The sequence below is a fragment of the Vanessa atalanta genome, chromosome 8 (genome assembly GCF_905147765.1).
Source record: "Vanessa atalanta chromosome 8, ilVanAtal1.2, whole genome shotgun sequence".
NCBI classification, from domain to species: domain Eukaryota; kingdom Metazoa; phylum Arthropoda; class Insecta; order Lepidoptera; family Nymphalidae; genus Vanessa; species Vanessa atalanta.
In genome coordinates, this window is record NC_061878.1 from 6438583 (window position 1) to 6458491 (window position 19909).

The following is a 19909-nucleotide window of genomic DNA, read 5'->3' on the forward strand; positions in this document are numbered from 1 at the left end:
TTCAAAATAAGTTAAATAACTTAAAAAAATTAGTAATATCATAGATTATGTTTATTATTTTTATGAGTACAAGAATAAATAATTACTACGTCTTAATATGATAACTTTAGTTTTGTAGTATTCTGTTTAGTTATACTAGTCTATACTATGTTCTTTCTTATCTGTATATAAGAAACTTTATGACAATTCAGTGCGCGCTGTCAATGTCATGTTAGTGTCATTTGTAGAATGAGTTGTCAAACGTCAATTCAGAAAAATATAACAAACGTCGCTATACAGAAAAAAATGTTTATTCAATGTTAATTATTAACTATTTAGATAAAGTATTTATCAAAGAGAGAAAATTATTTTGATCTTTATTAATTGATTGCTCCTTTAGAGGAACAAAATGTGTGACAGCGACGATCCAAATGAGCATAGCCGATCCGGCATGGATTTGACTGGGTTTTTGTTTGGGAATATCGATGAAAGGGGGCAGTTAGAAGACGATGGACTGCTTGATGGAGACTCTAAGCGCATGTTATCATCTCTTCACCGTTTGGGTCTTGGATCTATGTTATCTGAAGTATTGGATGAAGAGGAACCAGTAAAGGAGGATGAAGAAAAAGGTATAATCATTTTATATTGACACCTTTGCTAGAACCTCTTTAATGTGATTTTTTTTAATAAAAAGTATGTCATTTTATTCACAGACTACACAGAAAAAAGTCCTTCAGCAGTTGATTTTTTTGATATTGACGATGCCGCTGAGGAAGAGAAGGTAAACAATTAAGCAATTGTTTTATTACAGCTATTTTACCGTACATTGTCTTTTATTTTCATTAACCTTATAAATTATTTTACCTATATTGTTATAAACAGTATCAATATACATTGTATTATTTATATATATATATAACTTAAATATTTAAAATGAATAGTGAATAAAATATATTCATCATTTTTTTATCAGGTAGAGATGTTGGGTACAGTTTTGGCATAGTAACATTTAATTTTTTAATCTCATACTTAAAGAAAATATGTTAAAAAGGTAGATACCTTTTTCAACACTCAATATTAATTACATAAAAGAAAACAAATATTGGACTTGATAACAACTTCTTTCTGAATGTAATGAAACTTTGCAAATGAAACCGTTTAAAACATTTTCAGGTTATAAGTATAATCAAAAAATATATATTTTTTGTAATGGCAATTTATAGACATCTGAGTTTGTTATTTGCACAGTTATTATTGTATTAATTCTCATATCAAGTAGAAAAAAAATAGATTGATACTAATTCTGCACAAAATTCCATACATTTCTAGTAAAGATGATACACAATGTCCAGACATTAAAGTTACTAATAACAATTGTTTGCAGAATGATGACAAAGAGACAGGAACAGAAAAGTGGAAAGCTGATGACGGAGAGAATGAATCAGAACAACGCAACAATGATGAAGGATATGATGGTGATATGGAAGGGGACGGAGAACTTATGCCTCCACCATCAACAGTCCCGTTAGTTCTACCAATATTTTATTACTTTTTTTTTTATAATTATTGTTTTGTTTTTGTCACATATGAATAATTTGACCAAGAACTACTAAACTTTTCTAATGTATTTCTTTATTTCCAATTCATTTTATGCTCGGCAATCATTTTAAGAACACTATTGTTATTTTTTTAAAGAAATTTTGATACAACAAATGTACATTGTAATAACATAGACATCCACTAATACTAACAAAGTATTTCTATTTCATGTCATAACCAGAAATAAAATATTTATGGAATATTTACTTTATTTGTCATCAACATTTATGAACACATTCCATATTGAAATATTTCTTTTTATTTCAGTAAGGCAAAATCTGACAGACCTAAGAAATTGGAAACCCCATTAGCTGCCATGCTACCATCTAAATATGCTAATGTGGATGTTACTGAATTGTTTCCAGATTTTCGACCCGATAAGGTAACCTGTCTGATTATATTATTTTTAAATTTTCAGGATGTTGAAAAATTATTTTGATTTAATGATGAATGCAGATAGTTAAATTATAGTAATAAATATTGTAGGTACTTTTGTTTTCTCGTCTCTTTGGCCCCGGGAAATTGTCCAGCTTACCACAAATATGGCGAGGTGTAAAGAAACGTCGGCGACGTAAACGAAGTGGGAGTACGGGCAGTGACACTGCACCGCCGCCAGAGCTACAAGAAGTGCAATATGCAAGTGATGATGAGGAGAAATTTCTAAAGTAAGATAAATGTTCATAAATATTATTGAAAAAAAATAATAATAGTATAGTATATTCCAATGTCATGAGGAGTAAAGATTAACAAATCACCGATTTACATTTTCTATGCCATTTTCTAATAGTGCTACTATAATATTCTACTTAACTACTTGTATGTACTTAAGTTTTAATTCCAAAGTCCCTTTAACAACTTCTCAGATTATTTAAATGTCGAAATATTATGTCATGTCAATCCAAGGTCAAAGTTGTTTATTTATATTTACCACTCCTGCCATTCGAATCGACAATAATTGCTTGAATTAATTTCTCAAAGAATTATACTAGAACTCTTTAATCTATATTCGTTTATATGGACCTTAATTTTCTTATAATTAGACCTATGGAGGAATGTCCTCAAGCATCACAATCAGAAAACAATTCGCAGTCATCAGGCGATAAGTCTCAAAGGCCTACGCCGGCGCACTGGCGTTTTGGTCCAGCTCAGGCCTGGTATGACATGCTCAACGTGCCGGAGACGGGAGAAGGATTTGATTACGGATTTAAAGTCAAGGTAGGGCTATTACCAACATTTATTTCTATGTTTTTTAAACCGACATTATATACAATGTTAATTGTAACACATATCCTATCTTTGTTAGTAATTTTAGTAAATATTTGCTATGGGTATTCAATGTGATAGAGTTAAGATAGGGAGTCTCGTTTCAAATGAGCATATAAGAGTGTGCTCTTTTAGATATGTGAGCGTGCATGTGTGCGTTTATCAGAAACGCACACATGCACGCTCACATATCTCTATTCAGAAATCGTATAATCAGTACTCACACACAACAAGTGGGGGCTTATTAAATCTGTTGAGTACCTCAGCGACGGGTCTTAGGCACGACACCTGCTCCATGCACCCGCGCGCTAGCGTACGCTCTTGCAATAGAGATTTTAAAATATAGTTTTATTCGAAGGTCATTTACAAACATAATATTAATAAAACACAATTTGAATTATAGGATTTTCTTTTCATATAATAGGCACCATCTCCGGATCGAGAAGAAAAACCGCAAGAAGAAGTTTCAAATCCAGAAGTAGAAGAACAAGCGGACAGTCCCGACAGTGGTTTTCCTGATGACGCTTTCCTCATGGTATCTCAATTGCAATGGGAAGATGACGTTATATGGGATGGCAGCGAAATAAAACATAAGGTAAAATTATATGCTTATTGGATTTATTGTTATATATAGTATGAATCAAACTTTAGTCAAAGCATACAGGAATTAGATATTAGAAAAAATATATTTTTCAGTTATGGTTCGCTAAACTTTGAAAAGGTATAGAATATATTTAAATTTGCAGGTGTTAGCTCGCCTCAATAGCAAGAGTAACGCAGCGGGCTGGGTGCCCACCTCCGTGAGTCGCACCGCTCAGCAGTTCTCACACCCGCGCCCGCAGCCACCCGCGCCCTTGCAGAAACCACCCACGTCAGTATACATACACTAACTCATTCAAATTTGTAAAAAATAAAAGATATAAAGATAATTTACATATTCAAATTAATGTACATTGGAATAACATATCGAATATAAAAACTGTATTTGACGGTTTCAAGAGTATATTTTATGAAAGTAATTAGGATTATTTTGCATTACTATCTAATATTATACTTATGAATATTTTATTTAGAGACATTTATTCTGAAAGTGCTTTTAAAATGTGATTTGTAAAATTTACTAGATCATCATCGTCCACGTCAAACAATCCAGGAGTATCGTCAGCTGATGGTGAAGACAACACGTGGTACAGTATCTTCCCAGTTGAGAATGAAGAACTTGTCTATGGCACATGGGAAGATGAAGTCATTTGGGATGCAGAGAATATGACTAAGATACCTAAACCAAAAATATTAACATTGGATCCTAATGATGAGAACATCATTCTTGGAGTACCTGACGATGTGGACCCATCGAAGATAACAAGAGGTAAGTGTTGCTTATTAGATACATATCTACGTAATACTCGGGACGTGTAGTTAGTATAAATATACTAGCTAGTATAGTAGTATAAATATATGTACTAGCTACACGTCATGTAGTATTAAGAGTCTATATACAACTTTTAAATTGAAGAACGAACATAAAAAGAAACAAAACAATAAAGAGGTATACTCTTATAATGAAATATGGTTAAATTGCATCTAACACATGCCGAATTTTCTGCCAAAGTTTTGCTATACCACTCAACTCTAGAAAAATTAAAACTAAGTTGAGCTTGACAGAATTGGAAACCGCAATCTTTTATTAAGATTAACATGTTCTATCTATTTTCAGAGCGAGGGCCCGCCCCCAAAGTCAAGATTCCGCACCCGCACGTCAAGAAGTCTAAGATCCTGCTCGGTAAAGCAGGTGTTATTAACGTGCTACAAGAGGACGCTCCGCCACCGCCGCCCAAGTCGCCTGACCGGGACCCGTTCAATATATCGAATGATGTGTAAGTCCTATGCGTAAAAATATTATATGATATGATTACTTTTTTCACACGCCTTCTAACCTTGACTTGTACTATATTGTTGTTGTTGATGGTTTATTTGAACGTGATTTTTACCATCTTCAAGACGTCTGATGAACTTCAAAATTGGTCCAAGTAGTGATTAATGACAATACAACAATTTTGTTCTAGTATCCTGTCATTTCTGGTTAGAATATTAACGAAATAAAAAAGACTAGTTGTCTATGTACCGTTCTTCTAAAAAATGATACTAAAAGAAAGGCCCGTAATAACTATGACGTGTCGTGTCGTGACGTGTGTGTGACGGGCTGCCAGACCCATTACCCAAAGATGACGATTAGCCCAAAGTTTGACTATATAAAACTGTTCAAATCGTCAATTATAAAAACTGATTTCAGATACTATCAACCAAAATCCCAGAACCCTCGCCTCAAAGTGGGCGGAGGTCAGCTCATCCAGCACAGTACCCCGGTGGTGGAGCTCCGCGCTCCGTTCATACAGACGCACATGGGCCCCGCCCGCCTGCGCGCCTTCCACCGGCCCGCTCTGCGGAAGCTCTCGTACGGCGCCATCGCGGCGCACGGAGCGCACCCCGTGCAACCGCTACTCAAACATATTAAGAAGAAGGCTAAGGTTGGTTACTAATATTTAATCTAGTGAGCCTTGGCCTTTTCTTTTCAAAAATGATTAAAGTGTTCATCGATAATTTAAAAAAAAGAGAACCTCACATTTCTAATTTCCGTATATTTGTATGAATTTACTCGACACGTTTGATTGCTATGATTCACTGAGCTAATCTGCTTTGGGACAGTTGTTTGTGAAATAATGAAGTACAAGTCTTGGCATGGCAAGTTTTAAATTAATATGTAAAAAAAGTGTCATTTAAACAATTTCGAGCTTTTTTTTTTAGAAAACAGAATAAAAGTATTTTTTTCTAGTTATAGTAAATTTAGTATTAAATTACGTTAATTATATTAAAGGTTCTATTATTTTACAGCAACGTGAAGCCGAACGTCTGGCTTCTGGTGGAGGAGACGTGTTCTTCATGAGAACACCAGAGGACTTGAGTGGCAGAGATGGCGAACTCATTTTGGTAGAGTTCTGCGAAGAACATCCGCCTCTCATTAGCCAAGTCGGGATGTGTACTAAGATCAAGAACTACTATAAAAGAACGGCAACTAAGGTATGTGTAATGCCTCGTTTTTATAATTCATCTCGTGCTCGGCGACCAAGGAAAACATCGTAAAGAAATCGTTGTGGAATTATTTCACTGTATTCATGCAAGACGACTATTTACTTTGGTCAAGAGAACTAAATCGGTCAAGAGAATTCATAATATGTACAGGCTTACTTACGGTCAAAAAAGCTCAACGATTCAAATTCATTAAACAATTCCAGGACAGCGGCCCGAAGCCGCTGAAGTACGGCGAGATTGCGTACGCGCACACGTCGCCCTTCCTGGGCATCCTGCCGCCCGGCGCCACGCAGTCCGTCGTGGAGAACAACATGTACCGCGCGCCCATCTACGAGCACACCGTGCAGATCACCGACTTCCTTGTCATCCGCACCAAGTAAGCTGTATTCGATGGCAGCAGGAGTCAACATAAACAAACCTTACATCTACACATTTCAAGCTATTTGGAATTAAAATACATTTATTGAAATACATCACTATTTTACTTAAATTATTTTATATTCACTTTAATTTGGCATCAAATCTTCGATAACAACTTCGCCAACATTCAAACGCCATTTTTATACAAATTCGTAATGAGTTACATATATATGATTTATTGTCCATTCAAGGTCAAAGTTGTTCAAAGTATCAAATACTGTTTAAAAAAAAAAATAGTTTGCTACAAATTTCATCAATTCAATTTTATCAATGCATAAATACTTGTATTACATTACAGACAGGCATATTACATACGTGAAGTAGACGCTTTATTCGTGGCCGGTCAAGAATGTCCTTTGTATGAAGTACCAGGACCGAATTCTAAAAGAGCTAATAATTTTGTTCGAGATTTCCTACAGGTAATTAAAAACATTTTTGTAAAGTTTATTAGTTAAGGTTCTAATTTTAAAATTTCTTTATGCCAGTTCATAAATGCCACAAGCTAGAGAAATAATTCCTTTCCACCTTGAAAGTTTTAAAGCTCATTCTACTAATATCTGGGTTCACATGTCATAGAATTTCTTGCTACACGTGCAGATGTCTTTACAGTGTTATTCTTTACAATAAAGAAATGAATGGTAAAATAAAGTACTAGAAACAATAGTTGCGGTTGTCTATGTTTAAAATCAATTTGTTCTTTTAATGTCAGTATTTCTGTTATAGTTTAATTTCTTCAATTAATGAAAAATGTTTATGTATGATTGCAATACCTGATAATATTAAAACTTAATAAATTATGTTAAAACTATTATATGACTATGTTTTTTTAAGGTTTTCATATACAGGCTGTTCTGGAAGTCACCTGACAATCCGCGTCGTATAAAAATGGACGATATCAAAAGAGCTTTTCCTTCACACTCGGAGAGTTCAATTCGGAAACGTCTGAAGCTATGTGCAGATTTCAAACGAACGGGATGTGATTCTAATTGGTTTGTATTGTGTTGCCAATCGATATATTGTACATGTATTTATATAAGTTTATTGTAATATATTTATATAGCCGTTTACGATTAGATTATAAAATTGAAAACGACGAAACTTTGTCTTTATTATCATTTAAAAAAAATATATATAATTTTTAGAATATTTTTCTTGTGATATGAATTAGTAATTTTTGTTTTGTTAGTATTTCATACTCAAAAATGTCACATATATTTTAATAAAACAAATAGTATGGTCCTTGGCCCATAGTCACTTGTACTATAAGGATCTAAGTTGTGTTTTATGTTTGTAATTAAACTAACTAATTACTCAAATACGCAACTGGAACTGTATATATAGTACCCACACGGACAACTGAACGAAGGATGAGAGATATGGGTACCTTTTTCTTGATAAAAGTAACCTAAGAGCTAATCCAGACTATAATCTCTGTGCCAAATCTCATTCAGATCCGTTCAGCCGTGTCGTGATTGAGTAACAAACATCCTTTAATTTTTTTTTATTTATAATATTGTTAAGACGAATACACATATGTATACATTTAATATAATCTGTACGTAAATTGTTGTAATAATGTATTTCATACTGTCAGGTGGGTAATAAAACCTGATTTCCGATTGCCATCTGAGGAGGAGATTCGTGCGATGGTATCGCCGGAGCAGTGTTGTGCGTACTTCAGTATGGCGGCTGCGGAACAGAGGCTTAAGGATGCGGGCTACGGAGAGAAATTCATATTTACGCCGCAGGAGGATGACGATGAGGAAATGCAGTTAAAGATGGATGACGAGGTATTATATTGAATTTGTAGAATTTAAACTGTACTAACAGTAATACTATGTTAGCTAAATTAAGGGCTGATGTCCAATCATCGAATAACCCAACGAATACTCAACTAGCGAATGAAGTAATCTGACTGTTAAAAGGATAAATGAAATTGATGCATTTTCAATGGTCAGGTAAAGAGCTAATAGTTATCTGTGTGTTAACTTCACTGTAATTTTTTATGAGCGAGAAAAACTCATATAGTTTAATGTGTGTTAGAAGAGGACAACAAAAGCGTTAACTTTCGTTTATTTGACGTTTAAAAGACCTGTACTATATTTTTCGTGGTGGATCTATCCATACTTTTCTTTTCTCGTCAATTCTTATGTATGTGGATTTTATGGTATGATTTTTGGTCTCTTGTCAGTGATTCGGTATTTTTCACTAATAATAGAATTAAAGAAATGAGCGCATTAGTAATTTTAATAATTAATTAGAATTTTTCGTTAGTCTAGTCGACACACACTGTGGATAATCAAAACAGAATACTGTAACACTGATCAGTAATTTCCAGCCATATACCAATGATTATTTAGATTAACCATTGATAATTAATTAAGCGTTTCTGAAACTAAATGTCGGTGTAAAATATAAAATGATCTTGAAATATCATTAAAGGTAAAAGTGGCTCCATGGAACACGACACGCGCGTACATCCAAGCGATGCGAGGCAAGTGCCTCTTGCAGCTGACCGGCCCCGCCGACCCCACGGGCTGCGGCGAGGGATTCTCGTACGTCCGCGTACCCAACAAACCGACCCAGCAACCGAACGAGGAGCAGCAACCGAAGAGAACTGTCACCGGAACTGATGCGGACTTGAGACGACTCAGCTTGAACAACGCTAAGGCATTGCTGAGGAAGTTCGGTGTGCCCGAGGAGGAGGTAAGATTACACAAAGCGACCTTAACAAATTCAAAATAAAAATAATTTTTATTCAAGTATGCTTTACAAAAATCATTTAATTAAGAGTTTTACAGAATTATATTTAATTTAAAGCTACCACCAATTTAATATTTACAACGACTGCTATTAGCGAATCGGTGATCGACATAGATTAAAAATATTTTTCTTTCACAGATTAAAAAACTGTCTCGATGGGAAGTTATCGATGTAGTAAGAACTTTGTCAACGGAAAAAGCAAAGGCTGGTGAAGAGGGTATGACGAAATTCTCAAGAGGAAATAGATTTTCCATAGCTGAGCACCAAGAAAGGTTTAATTTTTTAATACAATATTTAATGTTACAATAATTAGATAATTTTATGGTTTAATCATCTTTAACGTAAGATGTTAAGGGTCGATATAATCAAAGACACGTTAAGCTTGATTAATCGATTAGAATATATTTTGCTTTCTGTTTAATTTTTCTTTAAAACATTGTAATAAATAGTTTAATTGCTACTAGTCGCTCGTGGCTCGCTCGCGTTTTAGCGATCAGTCGTCAGGAGTTATGCATAAAAAAGTAGCCTGTGCCTTTCCTTGGAGTTCAAACTTGAACCAAATTTCACCTTATTCATTCATTCATAGGCAGTGTTACTTTTACTTTTATATTATTAGTATAGCTAATACGTAAAGTAATTTACCATTTTAAGGAATAAACAATAATAATAGGTATTTCGTAGATACAAAGAAGAATGCCAGCGTATATTCGAGCTACAGAACCGTGTACTGCAAAGCACAGAAGTGTTAAGTACAGATGAAGCTGAAAGTTCAGTGAGCGAGGAATCAGACTTGGAAGAGATGGGCAAAAATCTTGAAAATATGTTAGCTAATAAGAAAACTACGGAACAGGTAAAAATTTTACCAAGACATTAAAGAAAATTATTTTTGAACAGTCAGCTTTGTTATGCGTGCTTTATTTATTTAAACTAATGACTATCCTCGTTCCTCATTTAGTTAACATTGAGTTTTTTATCAATGACAATTTTCTTTCATTGGATTGTTCCTTTACTATATTATTAGAATGTATACACTTGTATTCAAAAGGGATAGATGTTATCTAAAAACTTATGATTGATGGTACGCCTGTGTAAATGGTGCACTTCATATTTTTTGCTGTGAGTAGTGACTGACAAAAAGCCGGTTGTTAACACTTAGGGGCCATTCATTTATTACGTAAGACTATTTTCACTTGTTTTTGACCCCCTCCCCCTTATTATAAGAAAAAATAAAAATAGGCCAATCCCCTCCCCTCTGTTTAATATTTCTTGTGTAAGAATCTAATACGAATTTGAGCGAACCTCGACATTCGAATCTTTTTCAAATAATTTTAACTTTGCGCATTTTTTTGATTTTACGTTAGAACTATCGAGACTCCTTTCCACCCCCTTGTAACAAAATATAAGACATGGTCGACCCCCTCCCCCCCTAAATCGTCTTACGTAATAAATGAATGGTCCCGTCAGATGATAATCCCGTCAGATGATAATCTGACGAATCATTGGTTCACCTGAATGAAATAAATTAAAAAGATAAAAATACTTTTATTAAACTGTCTATTTTATATTATAGTTAACAATGGAAAGAGAAGAAGCTGAGAGAGCTGAATTAAGAAAAATGATTCTTGGCCAGTCAGAAAAGAAGCCTCAAATCAATCAAAATGATCAACAAAATGCTTCAAATCAAGGTACATAAGGTCTTGTTCACTATGGAATTTCGCTAAGATACTGCGCGTTACCCCTCCGTATAATAATCGTATCAACGTATGTACAATGAGTACAATAACCAACCCAGATAACGCCTTAGTTAACGCCATAATGTTCAGGCTAAATATCGTGTGCCGTTAGCAAACTCGATAGAATGTCGTATAAAATGTGATGTTTGCATCCTTAATTCCTTACTATTATTATTAAGGCGAAGTTTGTATATATTGTTATTTGTTAGCAATTCACGCAAATAGTACTGAATTTAATAAAACTTTACAGTGGATACATCAGAATAACACATAGGCTATTATTTATAAAGATATCGTGTGATAAATTCCTGCTAACTAATCCCTTAACATTGAGCGTAGCCACGGGCGAAAATTAGTGATCCATAACACATGTCTATCGTCAAGCTTAAAATACAAGTTCTTGTGATTGAAAAACTTAAGACTGCAACTTAAGCTTCCGCGATTATAAACCAATATCAACTGTTATTAATTGCGTATTTTATTTTGAAGTTTATTTCCGAAAACCTTACTGATTATTTTTATGAATCCTTTCATGAATTATATCTATTTGTAAACAGTTGCTTATTATGAAATAAAATTACTTATAATATGAGAATTGTACAAACAAATATGCAGTCGTACATGGAAAATCTTATATTCTCAGCAATACTGTGTTTTTGAAGTTTATTGGGTAAACTTAATTAATTGGTATATTTTCATTAACTTTATTTATATAAATTATTTAATTTTTTTTTAGGTCGAGTTCTTCGCATAGTCCGTACGTTCCGTAACGCGTCCGGACAGCGGTACACTCGCGTTGAGTTAGTACGGAAAGCCGCGGTCATAGAGGCTTATACCAAGATACGATCCACCAAGGATGACGCTTTCATACGACAGTTTGCTACAATGGATGAGACGCAAAAAGAGGAGATGAAGAGGGAAAAGAGAAGGATTCAGGTGATAACTTAGCTAATAAATTATTATCAAATATATACCAAATGACAAATATGAAAAAGAACTAACGGCCTCATAATTTTGTTGGAAAATGCTTTTAATGTATTTCTATACGCAATCGACATTTATGGTTTTGGAATTGTAATTATTTAGATGGGCATAGATAATTTCATTTTAGTTGTAAAATTTTATTAAGCCTGTATCTTTAGACATTGTCTTCATTGAATCTTATATTATGTGTAGGAACAATTGAGGCGTATCAAGAGAAATCAAGAAAGAGAAAGATTAGCAGGGAATGTATCCGTACCGGCTACGCCTATTCCAGGGAGTAAGATTATTGTTTTTTTTTGTTTTTAGTGCGATTATGGTACCACTAAATATGTCAGAGATATACTCAACTATTATTATTACACAATCAATATTTTGTGTCAAACAATTTTTTCGCAACTGATAATGTTCTCGTGATGATTTGGTTCATGGCGGTTTTTTTCGAAACGGGCAGGCTAGGAAGATTACTACGTAAAATTTCTTTGAAAATCGCTTTTTCTATTCTATCGAAATATTACTTTTACTTCCCATTTGTAAGAACGCGTGCATCTTAACCGATGTTTGCAAGCACCACTGAATTTTCATGTGCTTTGCTGTGCTTTTTTCAGATATTACTGTGTCGACAATGTCGGATATAGTTCCTACCTCGCCTGGATTAATTCCCCTGGGTCAAATAAAACAAGAACCAGATCTACATACGCCGTCTCGCCGACGCGCGAAGTTGAAACCAGACTTGAAGTTGAAGGTACTAATACATCCCAAGTACGGATTGCATATAAGATAGATAATGAAATATATATTTATATAAAAAACGCCTTACATAAAAAGCGTTTGTGTTTATTTCCTTAGAATAAAATAATGTTAAATTGAACATACATTTTATAATATATCGGGTTCTAAGACTCGCAAGTTATTATATATTATTATATATAATAATATATAATAACTTATATATTATTATATATTCTTTATATTAACAGTTATTACGACATTGTTCTTCGATTTAGTCCTTTCACTTCTTTAACAATAATGCTATATTCAAATAATTTAGTTTCGAGTATTTCCTGTTTTATAATAATTAGCGTCTTCAGTTTGTACTTGAAATAAGTATGCAGACAGTGTACTAATCGATACGGGGCGTCCCGCGCAGTGCGGCGCGTGCGGGCAGGTGGGGCACATGCGCACCAACAAGGCGTGTCCGCTGTACACGGGCGGCGGCGCGCTGTCGCCCGAGCACGACGAGCCGCCGCCCGAGCCCGAGGAGCTCGACCTCGGCTACGTCGAGGGCACCAAGCTCACTCTGCCCTCCAAGCTCATCAAGGTAATAACGGTTTTATTCATTCCTTAAGTGCATCTATGATATCCGGCTTCGGAGGACCGATATTTGGTTTCACGTAATTTATTTATTTATTTAGATATCATATAGTACATAATAGATTAAGGTATAAGGTTTATGCCTTACATCTATTTTAAACTGAATATATACTTATTATTGCTAACTAGTAATAGGAGTGTCTAATATTAGCTTAAAATTTTATAAATAATGTAGCTAAAATACAACTTAGTTTTTATAATGCCATAAACTTTTTAATTTTATTTTCTTATGTGTCAATTATCTGTCATGTTTCCAACACATGTTAATTTATAGCAATCAGCAGAAGATTTCAAGCGTCGGAGTGGCAGTCGCCGTGGAGAGTTCCGTGCAGCGGGTCGCAATAGACGTCGTGGTACCGCTAGCGAGTCCTGCGATTACCTGGTCAAGCGACCGGCCGAGAGACGTCGGACGGACCCGCTAGTGACGCTGTCATCGCTGCTGGAGGACGTGCTGAATCACATGCGACATCTGCCGGATGTTCAACCTTTTCTGTTCCCTGTTAACCCTAAGGTAAGTTCTTCATAATGTAATCGTAAATCCTGACATTTTCCTAGCGTATTTATTCTATAGAAGATTTTAAAATTTAAAGAAATATTTTTTCCTTAAAGGTCCTTATCTTAACTGGAAAAACTGGACGAAACCTTGATATTTTTTGGGTATAATGTCAATTCACGTTTTTTCTTGCAGCTAGTAGCCGATTATTATAGAATTATATCTCGACCAATGGATCTACAGACCATCAGGGATAATTTGAGGCAGAAGCACTACCAGAGTCGTGAGGAATTCCTCGCTGACGTCAATCAAATTGTAGAAAATTCGAATCTATATAACGGTAAGTTTACTTATCGTTGAACAAAAATATATAAATTATATACAGTTTTAATTATGTACTGGCTGACAAAAAGAGTTGATATAAAATGATAATAATTTTACTTAAGGTCCTACAAGTAGTCTGACGGTCGCCGCGCAGCGTATGATGCAAAGATGTTTTGAGAAGCTAGCTGAAAAAGAAGAGCAGTTCATGAAATTGGAGAAACAAATCAATCCTTTACTCGATGACAATGATCAGGTAAGGTTTTATTTAACTGAAGTTTTTCTACTACCAACCATCTAGTTATGTTGACCGTAGAGTTCATTATTTTTTTAAGAGTTCGTAATTATTTTTCTCTCGAATATCTCAGTTATATATTATGTATGTATACATTAAAAACACTTTATATGCTTATAATTTACATTTGTTTTTTGATGCAGAATATCCGCTTTTCTTATAAAACGATTTTATTAAATACGATGTAGTCTTTGGCCGGATTTTTATTCAAGAAGAGAATTTGTTTGTATCTTTTAGTATGATAATTGAAAAATAAACTGAGCCGAGATGGCCCAGTGGTTAGAACGCATGCATCTTAACCAATGATTTCGGGTTCAAACCCAGGCAGGCACCACTGAATTTTCATGTGCTTAATTTGTGTTTATAATCCATCTCGTGCTCAGCGGTGAAGAAAAACATCGTGAGGAAACTTGTATGTGTCTAATTTCAATGAAATTCTGCCTCATGTTTATTCCATCAACCTGCATTGGAGCAGCGTGGTGGAATATGCTCCAAACCTTCTCCTCAAGGGAGAGGAGGCCTTAGCCCAGCATTGGGAAATTTACAGGCTGGTAATGTAATGTAATGTAAAAAAAAGTTTTAAGGTAGTTTATATTATTTTTAACAGGTTGCACTGTCATTTATCTTTGAAAATCTTCTGACAACGAAACTGAAAGTGATGCCGGAGGCGTGGCCGTTCTTAAAACCCGTCAACAAGAAACAAGTTAAGGACTACTACAACGTTATCAAGAAACCAATTGACATGGAGACCATTGGCAAAAAGATTCAAGGTATTTCTTTATAACAGATAATATAATTATTTTATACATTTTAGCGACCTGTCCGTCATACAAACGAACAAAAATTTTATCTCTTTATAATATTAGTATAGATTTGTTGGTAGAAAATTGGGAATAACTTTTTTATTAGTGGAAACCTCTTTTCCATTATTCGGTGCTATGTCTTTGTTTGATTTATCGTGTCCGCATAACGGTATCAAATATTTATGGTATTTCTTAATATTGAAAAGACGTTCACCCAAGCTTTGAATTAGAATATTCGTACGTCAAACCGCATGAAAAGCAAGTGTGGCATTGTTTTCGAATTACTATGACTTACTATTCCCAAAATATATAATAATTTATTTTTTATTGTATTATTAAATAATTAAATATATTTGATTATTTCTTCTCACTTTATATAGCACACAAATATCACAGTCGAGAAGAATTTTTACGAGACATACAGTTGTTGGTGGATAACTGCCGCGCATACAACGGCATCAATTCGCAGTTTACACGACAAGCTGAAGCCGTGCTTAAAGTGACCCAGGAGGCTTTAGAACAGGTAAGCTATTATTATGTGTAATAGAATAGATAGATTAAGTTAATCTTAGTTAAAAGGATACGGAACGGATTTTGATAACATTTTGTACATTAATTACATGTTTGAAAAACATTTTAAATATAATTAATAAGTTGTTCTAATTATTGAAATACAAGTAATTTTTCGTGATAATTACGTCATCCAGGTCGATTTTGGAGATTATTAGCAGCCCGTAAATGTCCCACTGCTGGGATAAAGGCCTCCTCTCCCTTTGAGGAGAAGGTTTGAGCATATTCCACCACGCTACACCAATGCTGGTTGGCGTAATACACATGTGGCAGAACGTTGAAATTAGACATATGCAGGTTTCCTCACGATGTTTTCCTTCACCGCCGAGCACGAGATGAATTATAAACACAAATTAAGCACATGAAATTTCAGTGGTGCCTGCCTGGGTTTGAACCCGAAATCATCGGTTAAGATGCACGCGTTCTAGCCACTGGACCATCTCGGCTCAATTTTGGAGATATTATAGTGCTAAATTCTACTTACTCTTATAATACGTAAGATGGCCAACGTAAGGCGTTAGACCAACAGCTCTATGTATTTTCCGAACCTGGTAAAAGTTTTGAACATTAGCAAGATTAGATAAACGTTTTCATAGAAACGTCGTTACTATTAAAAACATTTTACCATTACATTTTTCAATAAGTCGTTATCGAGATAAAATACAGGAAATAAAAAGAACATATAACCATCTCTTATGATTTAATTCGAATTGATAACACCTGCCCGTAACTAGTTCGACGAGCACGTGAGTCAGCTGGAGGCAAACATCGTCCGCGTGCAGCAGAAGATGCTGGAAGACGCGGAGAACTCCGACCTGGACGACGAGCTGCAGCCGCAGCAGGACGAGAAGCGCGGGCGGGGCCGGCCGCGCAAGCAGAAGGCGCTCGCCTCTACCTCCACTGACGGTGAGAACCACACTATGGAACTTTCTGGAAGAGACGTTTTTGGTGACCCATTACAATTGTTGAACCGCATAAAAGTTAAATATAGCTGGTTAACATAGTTAAACATGGTGGTTGGCGCTAAAATGAAGTGGATAATAAATATTTTTTATTTATTCTTTATTATTTTACAATTATATATTTTTTTCTCAGATGCAACACCAAGGAAACGCGGTCGACCGAAGAAGGATCAAAACAGTCTTGTTGATGGTAAGACTTGTTCATTGTAAATTAACTGAACTGACTTAAGTGGATTTAAAATTTTAAAGCATATAATGTTCTCTATATTATTATTATTTGACGTGTTGTGAGTCAATGTCTATCAAATAGATTTTAGACATTTTTAAATTTATAACAACCTTGTTTTCGTTAGGGATTTATTTAGTGTTTTCTATTTATTAATTGTCTTTATTAGTCGTACTTAGATATATTTTTTTTGTAAATATTTTTTTTCGTCGATTTGAAACCGTAAATTAATAGATTACACCTTAAAATAGAACCGGATGTAATTAAAAAAAAAATACATCTACCTCCGAGACTGGAATAAGAGTGTGTCTTGAAAGCTTATCGTACCCTAGGATCCGCCAGTGTAATGTAATTGTTTGTGTGCACGTCCGCGCGAATTACGCGCGGATTCTGCGTGCGCGGTTCGCACAAGACGAAAACTTAGGGTAGAACTAAACTACCGTTTATTTGTATATCACTCAATATCTTCAAGGATTTTGAGTAATTTATAAATTAAAAAAAAAAAACCTTGATTTGAAACTATCGGAATAGTTGTTAACCGAAAGCGAGGCAAGGCACAACAATATAACTTGTAACTTTTTATCATTTTTAACTTTGATGTTATAGTAATGGTGAACATAGGGTGCTATTTGGACTTAGAACCCATGCCTGCGTGTCTCGATACGCACGCCCGTGAAGTTGTTTTCTAGCAAAAACGTTATATTTGCAGATCTACAGTATTCTGACAGCGGCAGTTCAGGACTCGAGGAGGTGGAACAGAAATTTGCAGCTGAAGCGATGGTACAACTATCCGTGCGTCCAGGTGAGCTTATACTTCAGATGGATTTTAAAATATTATCGTGCCGTGTTCTGTTTTTAAATACAAGTTTCGTTTACGTACTTTAAGTAGATGCGTAATATTAGTAGTCTAATAAGAGCGCTCCGTAAAAATAACATCGTGTCGAAACTTGCAAATGTCACAAGAAATTTTGCGATACGTATCCACCAAAGTGCAATTAAGAAGCGTGGCGGAACTCATAAATTTAAGCGACATACACATAAATATAAATAATACCATCTACTAAATCTTCTTTTACTTGGTGTTTACTTGTACAAGCCTGCCTGGATAGGTACCACTCATTCAGTATGCTTGTGTTTCAGCTTGAATGCTGAGTAAGTTTATGTAACAACAGGCACAAGGGACAAAACTTCCCATTTCCCAAGGCTGTGCTGGTCGATTGGCGATATGAAGCATTATTATTATAACTTACACCGCCAATCTCTATGTGTCAGTAATGATCATCAGATGGTCCATTTGTCAGACTGATTACCTAAACGACATAAAATAGTGGTTCGACTACATTGTCAAGTCATACGCAATATGTCTTGTATTTTGAAAAAATTAACCATTTATATATGATGTGGTTTTCAGATGAAGATGTACCGAGCGAGCCAAGCTTCGACACGTCCGAGTTTCTCATCAAACGGGAAGTGCCCGACGAGCCTCCACAGATGTCAGACGACCTCGTCGACTTGGATCAACATAGCAGAGACTATATTTATCCTGCTGTCGTAAAGGTTGGCAAATTAATAGCTATATATTGACACGTATGTATATACATGTTAGCAAATTGTATTTGTATAATTTATAATTAATATAATAATATAAAGTCGTAGGTAAAAACAATTAACAATTTAATAATGCAAATATTTTAATTTTAATAGTGATAAAATTTGCTGTAGTTTTATTAAAAAAAAATATGTTTAAAGTTTTTTACATTTTAAAATATTATTATTATTTATAAATGTCACGTTCACATGTGAAAGAATTTTGTTGAAATTAGACACATGCAGGTTTTCTCACGATGTTTTCCTTCGCCGCCGACCATGAGATGAATTATAGAAACAAATTAAGCACATGAAAATTTTGTGGTGCTTGTCTGGGTTCGAACCTGCAGTCATCGGTTAAGATTTACGCGTTCTAACCACTGGGCCATCTCGGCTCTATGTCCGTCTGTCTGTTGCTATTTCATAGCTAAAGCGTTTTTTAACTTGAGTACCTTTTGTATTCCTACCAACTGACCCCTAACCCCACAACCACGAGACAAACTGCGGTCGCGGGCAATAACAAGTAATATATAATCTTTATATGCCGATTGAATGCAATTTAAAAAAAACCTTTACAGGAGGAGCCGATCGAACCAGACATGAATATGGATGTCCCGATGTTGGACAATGTACCAGGGGAGCATCCACAGTTCAAAGAAGAACCGCTCGAGAATTGGCAGGTTTGTAAACCATAAATAAATCTTGAATATTAAAGCAAACGCGAAAAACACGTACAAAATTAATATTTATAGATGTTATAAAATAATTTCGTATGACTGGCCGCTCATTGGTCGTTCGGCCATAACTAATTACTAACAAAATATAAGATGAGATTGATTCTAAATATAGGAAAATGTGGCTCAACTTGACGATACCTTTATTACAATAAGACACCCAAACGTCATTACAAATATATATATATATTAATTAAAATGTTCGTTATCATCTGTCGTAATTTTCAGCCGGATCCTGCTATACAAGATGACTTACAAGTTACTGACAGTGAAGAAGAAGCGGAAGACGGCCTTTGGTTCTAATATTTTTATTACATTATTAAGTTTAGATTATTAAAAAATATGTTTTTTATAAATTCAGTGCGTTATTAGATATATCGATTAAAGTGAATATGACGTCATAAAATTGTGTTTATTAAGGATAAATAAATATACTGATTTACAATATTTGTTTTATTTAAATAAATGATTGTTGAATTGAAGATTTAATGACTATTTGTACTTTACTTACATACACTTTTTTGACAATGCAATGTAATGAGTGTGTGGTACTTACTCAGCTGAGCTTGCAAAAAGTTATACAGCTTTGTGCAGACCGCAACATTAAATAATATAATACGTTCGTTATTGTTTTTATATGTGAGACATTGTAATAAATGGCTCAATTGATATTAACACACATTACCCAATGACGAATTGCGGTTTTGAATTGATTG

The 19909-nt window shown here is 34.6% G+C and overlaps 1 protein-coding gene across 1 annotated transcript; it reads left to right on the plus strand.

Annotated features, from left to right (window-relative positions):
* Window positions 1-241: 241 nt before the first annotated feature.
* LOC125065646 (transcription initiation factor TFIID subunit 1) lies at window positions 242-19605 on the plus strand. The gene is made up of 35 exons (XM_047673384.1): window positions 242-608; window positions 693-760; window positions 1364-1503; window positions 1846-1960; window positions 2065-2243; window positions 2619-2793; window positions 3266-3436; window positions 3588-3712; window positions 3966-4210; window positions 4559-4718; window positions 5135-5369; window positions 5734-5919; window positions 6135-6307; window positions 6650-6770; window positions 7183-7340; window positions 7946-8141; window positions 8794-9057; window positions 9253-9386; window positions 9796-9964; window positions 10685-10799; window positions 11584-11783; window positions 12024-12108; window positions 12437-12573; window positions 12979-13149; window positions 13477-13713; window positions 13891-14035; window positions 14142-14272; window positions 14919-15081; window positions 15495-15637; window positions 16419-16590; window positions 16780-16836; window positions 17582-17674; window positions 18284-18429; window positions 19038-19139; window positions 19422-19605. The coding sequence occupies exons 1-35, from the start codon at window positions 389-391 to the stop codon at window positions 19494-19496; spliced, it is 5406 nt and encodes a 1801-aa protein (XP_047529340.1). The 5' UTR covers window positions 242-388; the 3' UTR covers window positions 19497-19605.
* Window positions 19606-19909: the final 304 nt, after the last annotated feature.

Excerpts from the sequence above, each read along its gene's own strand:
- LOC125065646 (XM_047673384.1), top strand. The coding sequence starts at position 389 with ATGTGTGACAGCGACGATCCAAATGAGCATAGCCGATCCGGCATGGAT. Across the intron at positions 761-1,363 it reads ATGCCGCTGAGGAAGAGAAG|AATGATGACAAAGAGACAGG; the intron begins GTAAACAATTAA and ends AATTGTTTGCAG. Across the intron at positions 12,109-12,436 it reads GGCTACGCCTATTCCAGGGA|ATATTACTGTGTCGACAATG; the intron begins GTAAGATTATTG and ends TGCTTTTTTCAG.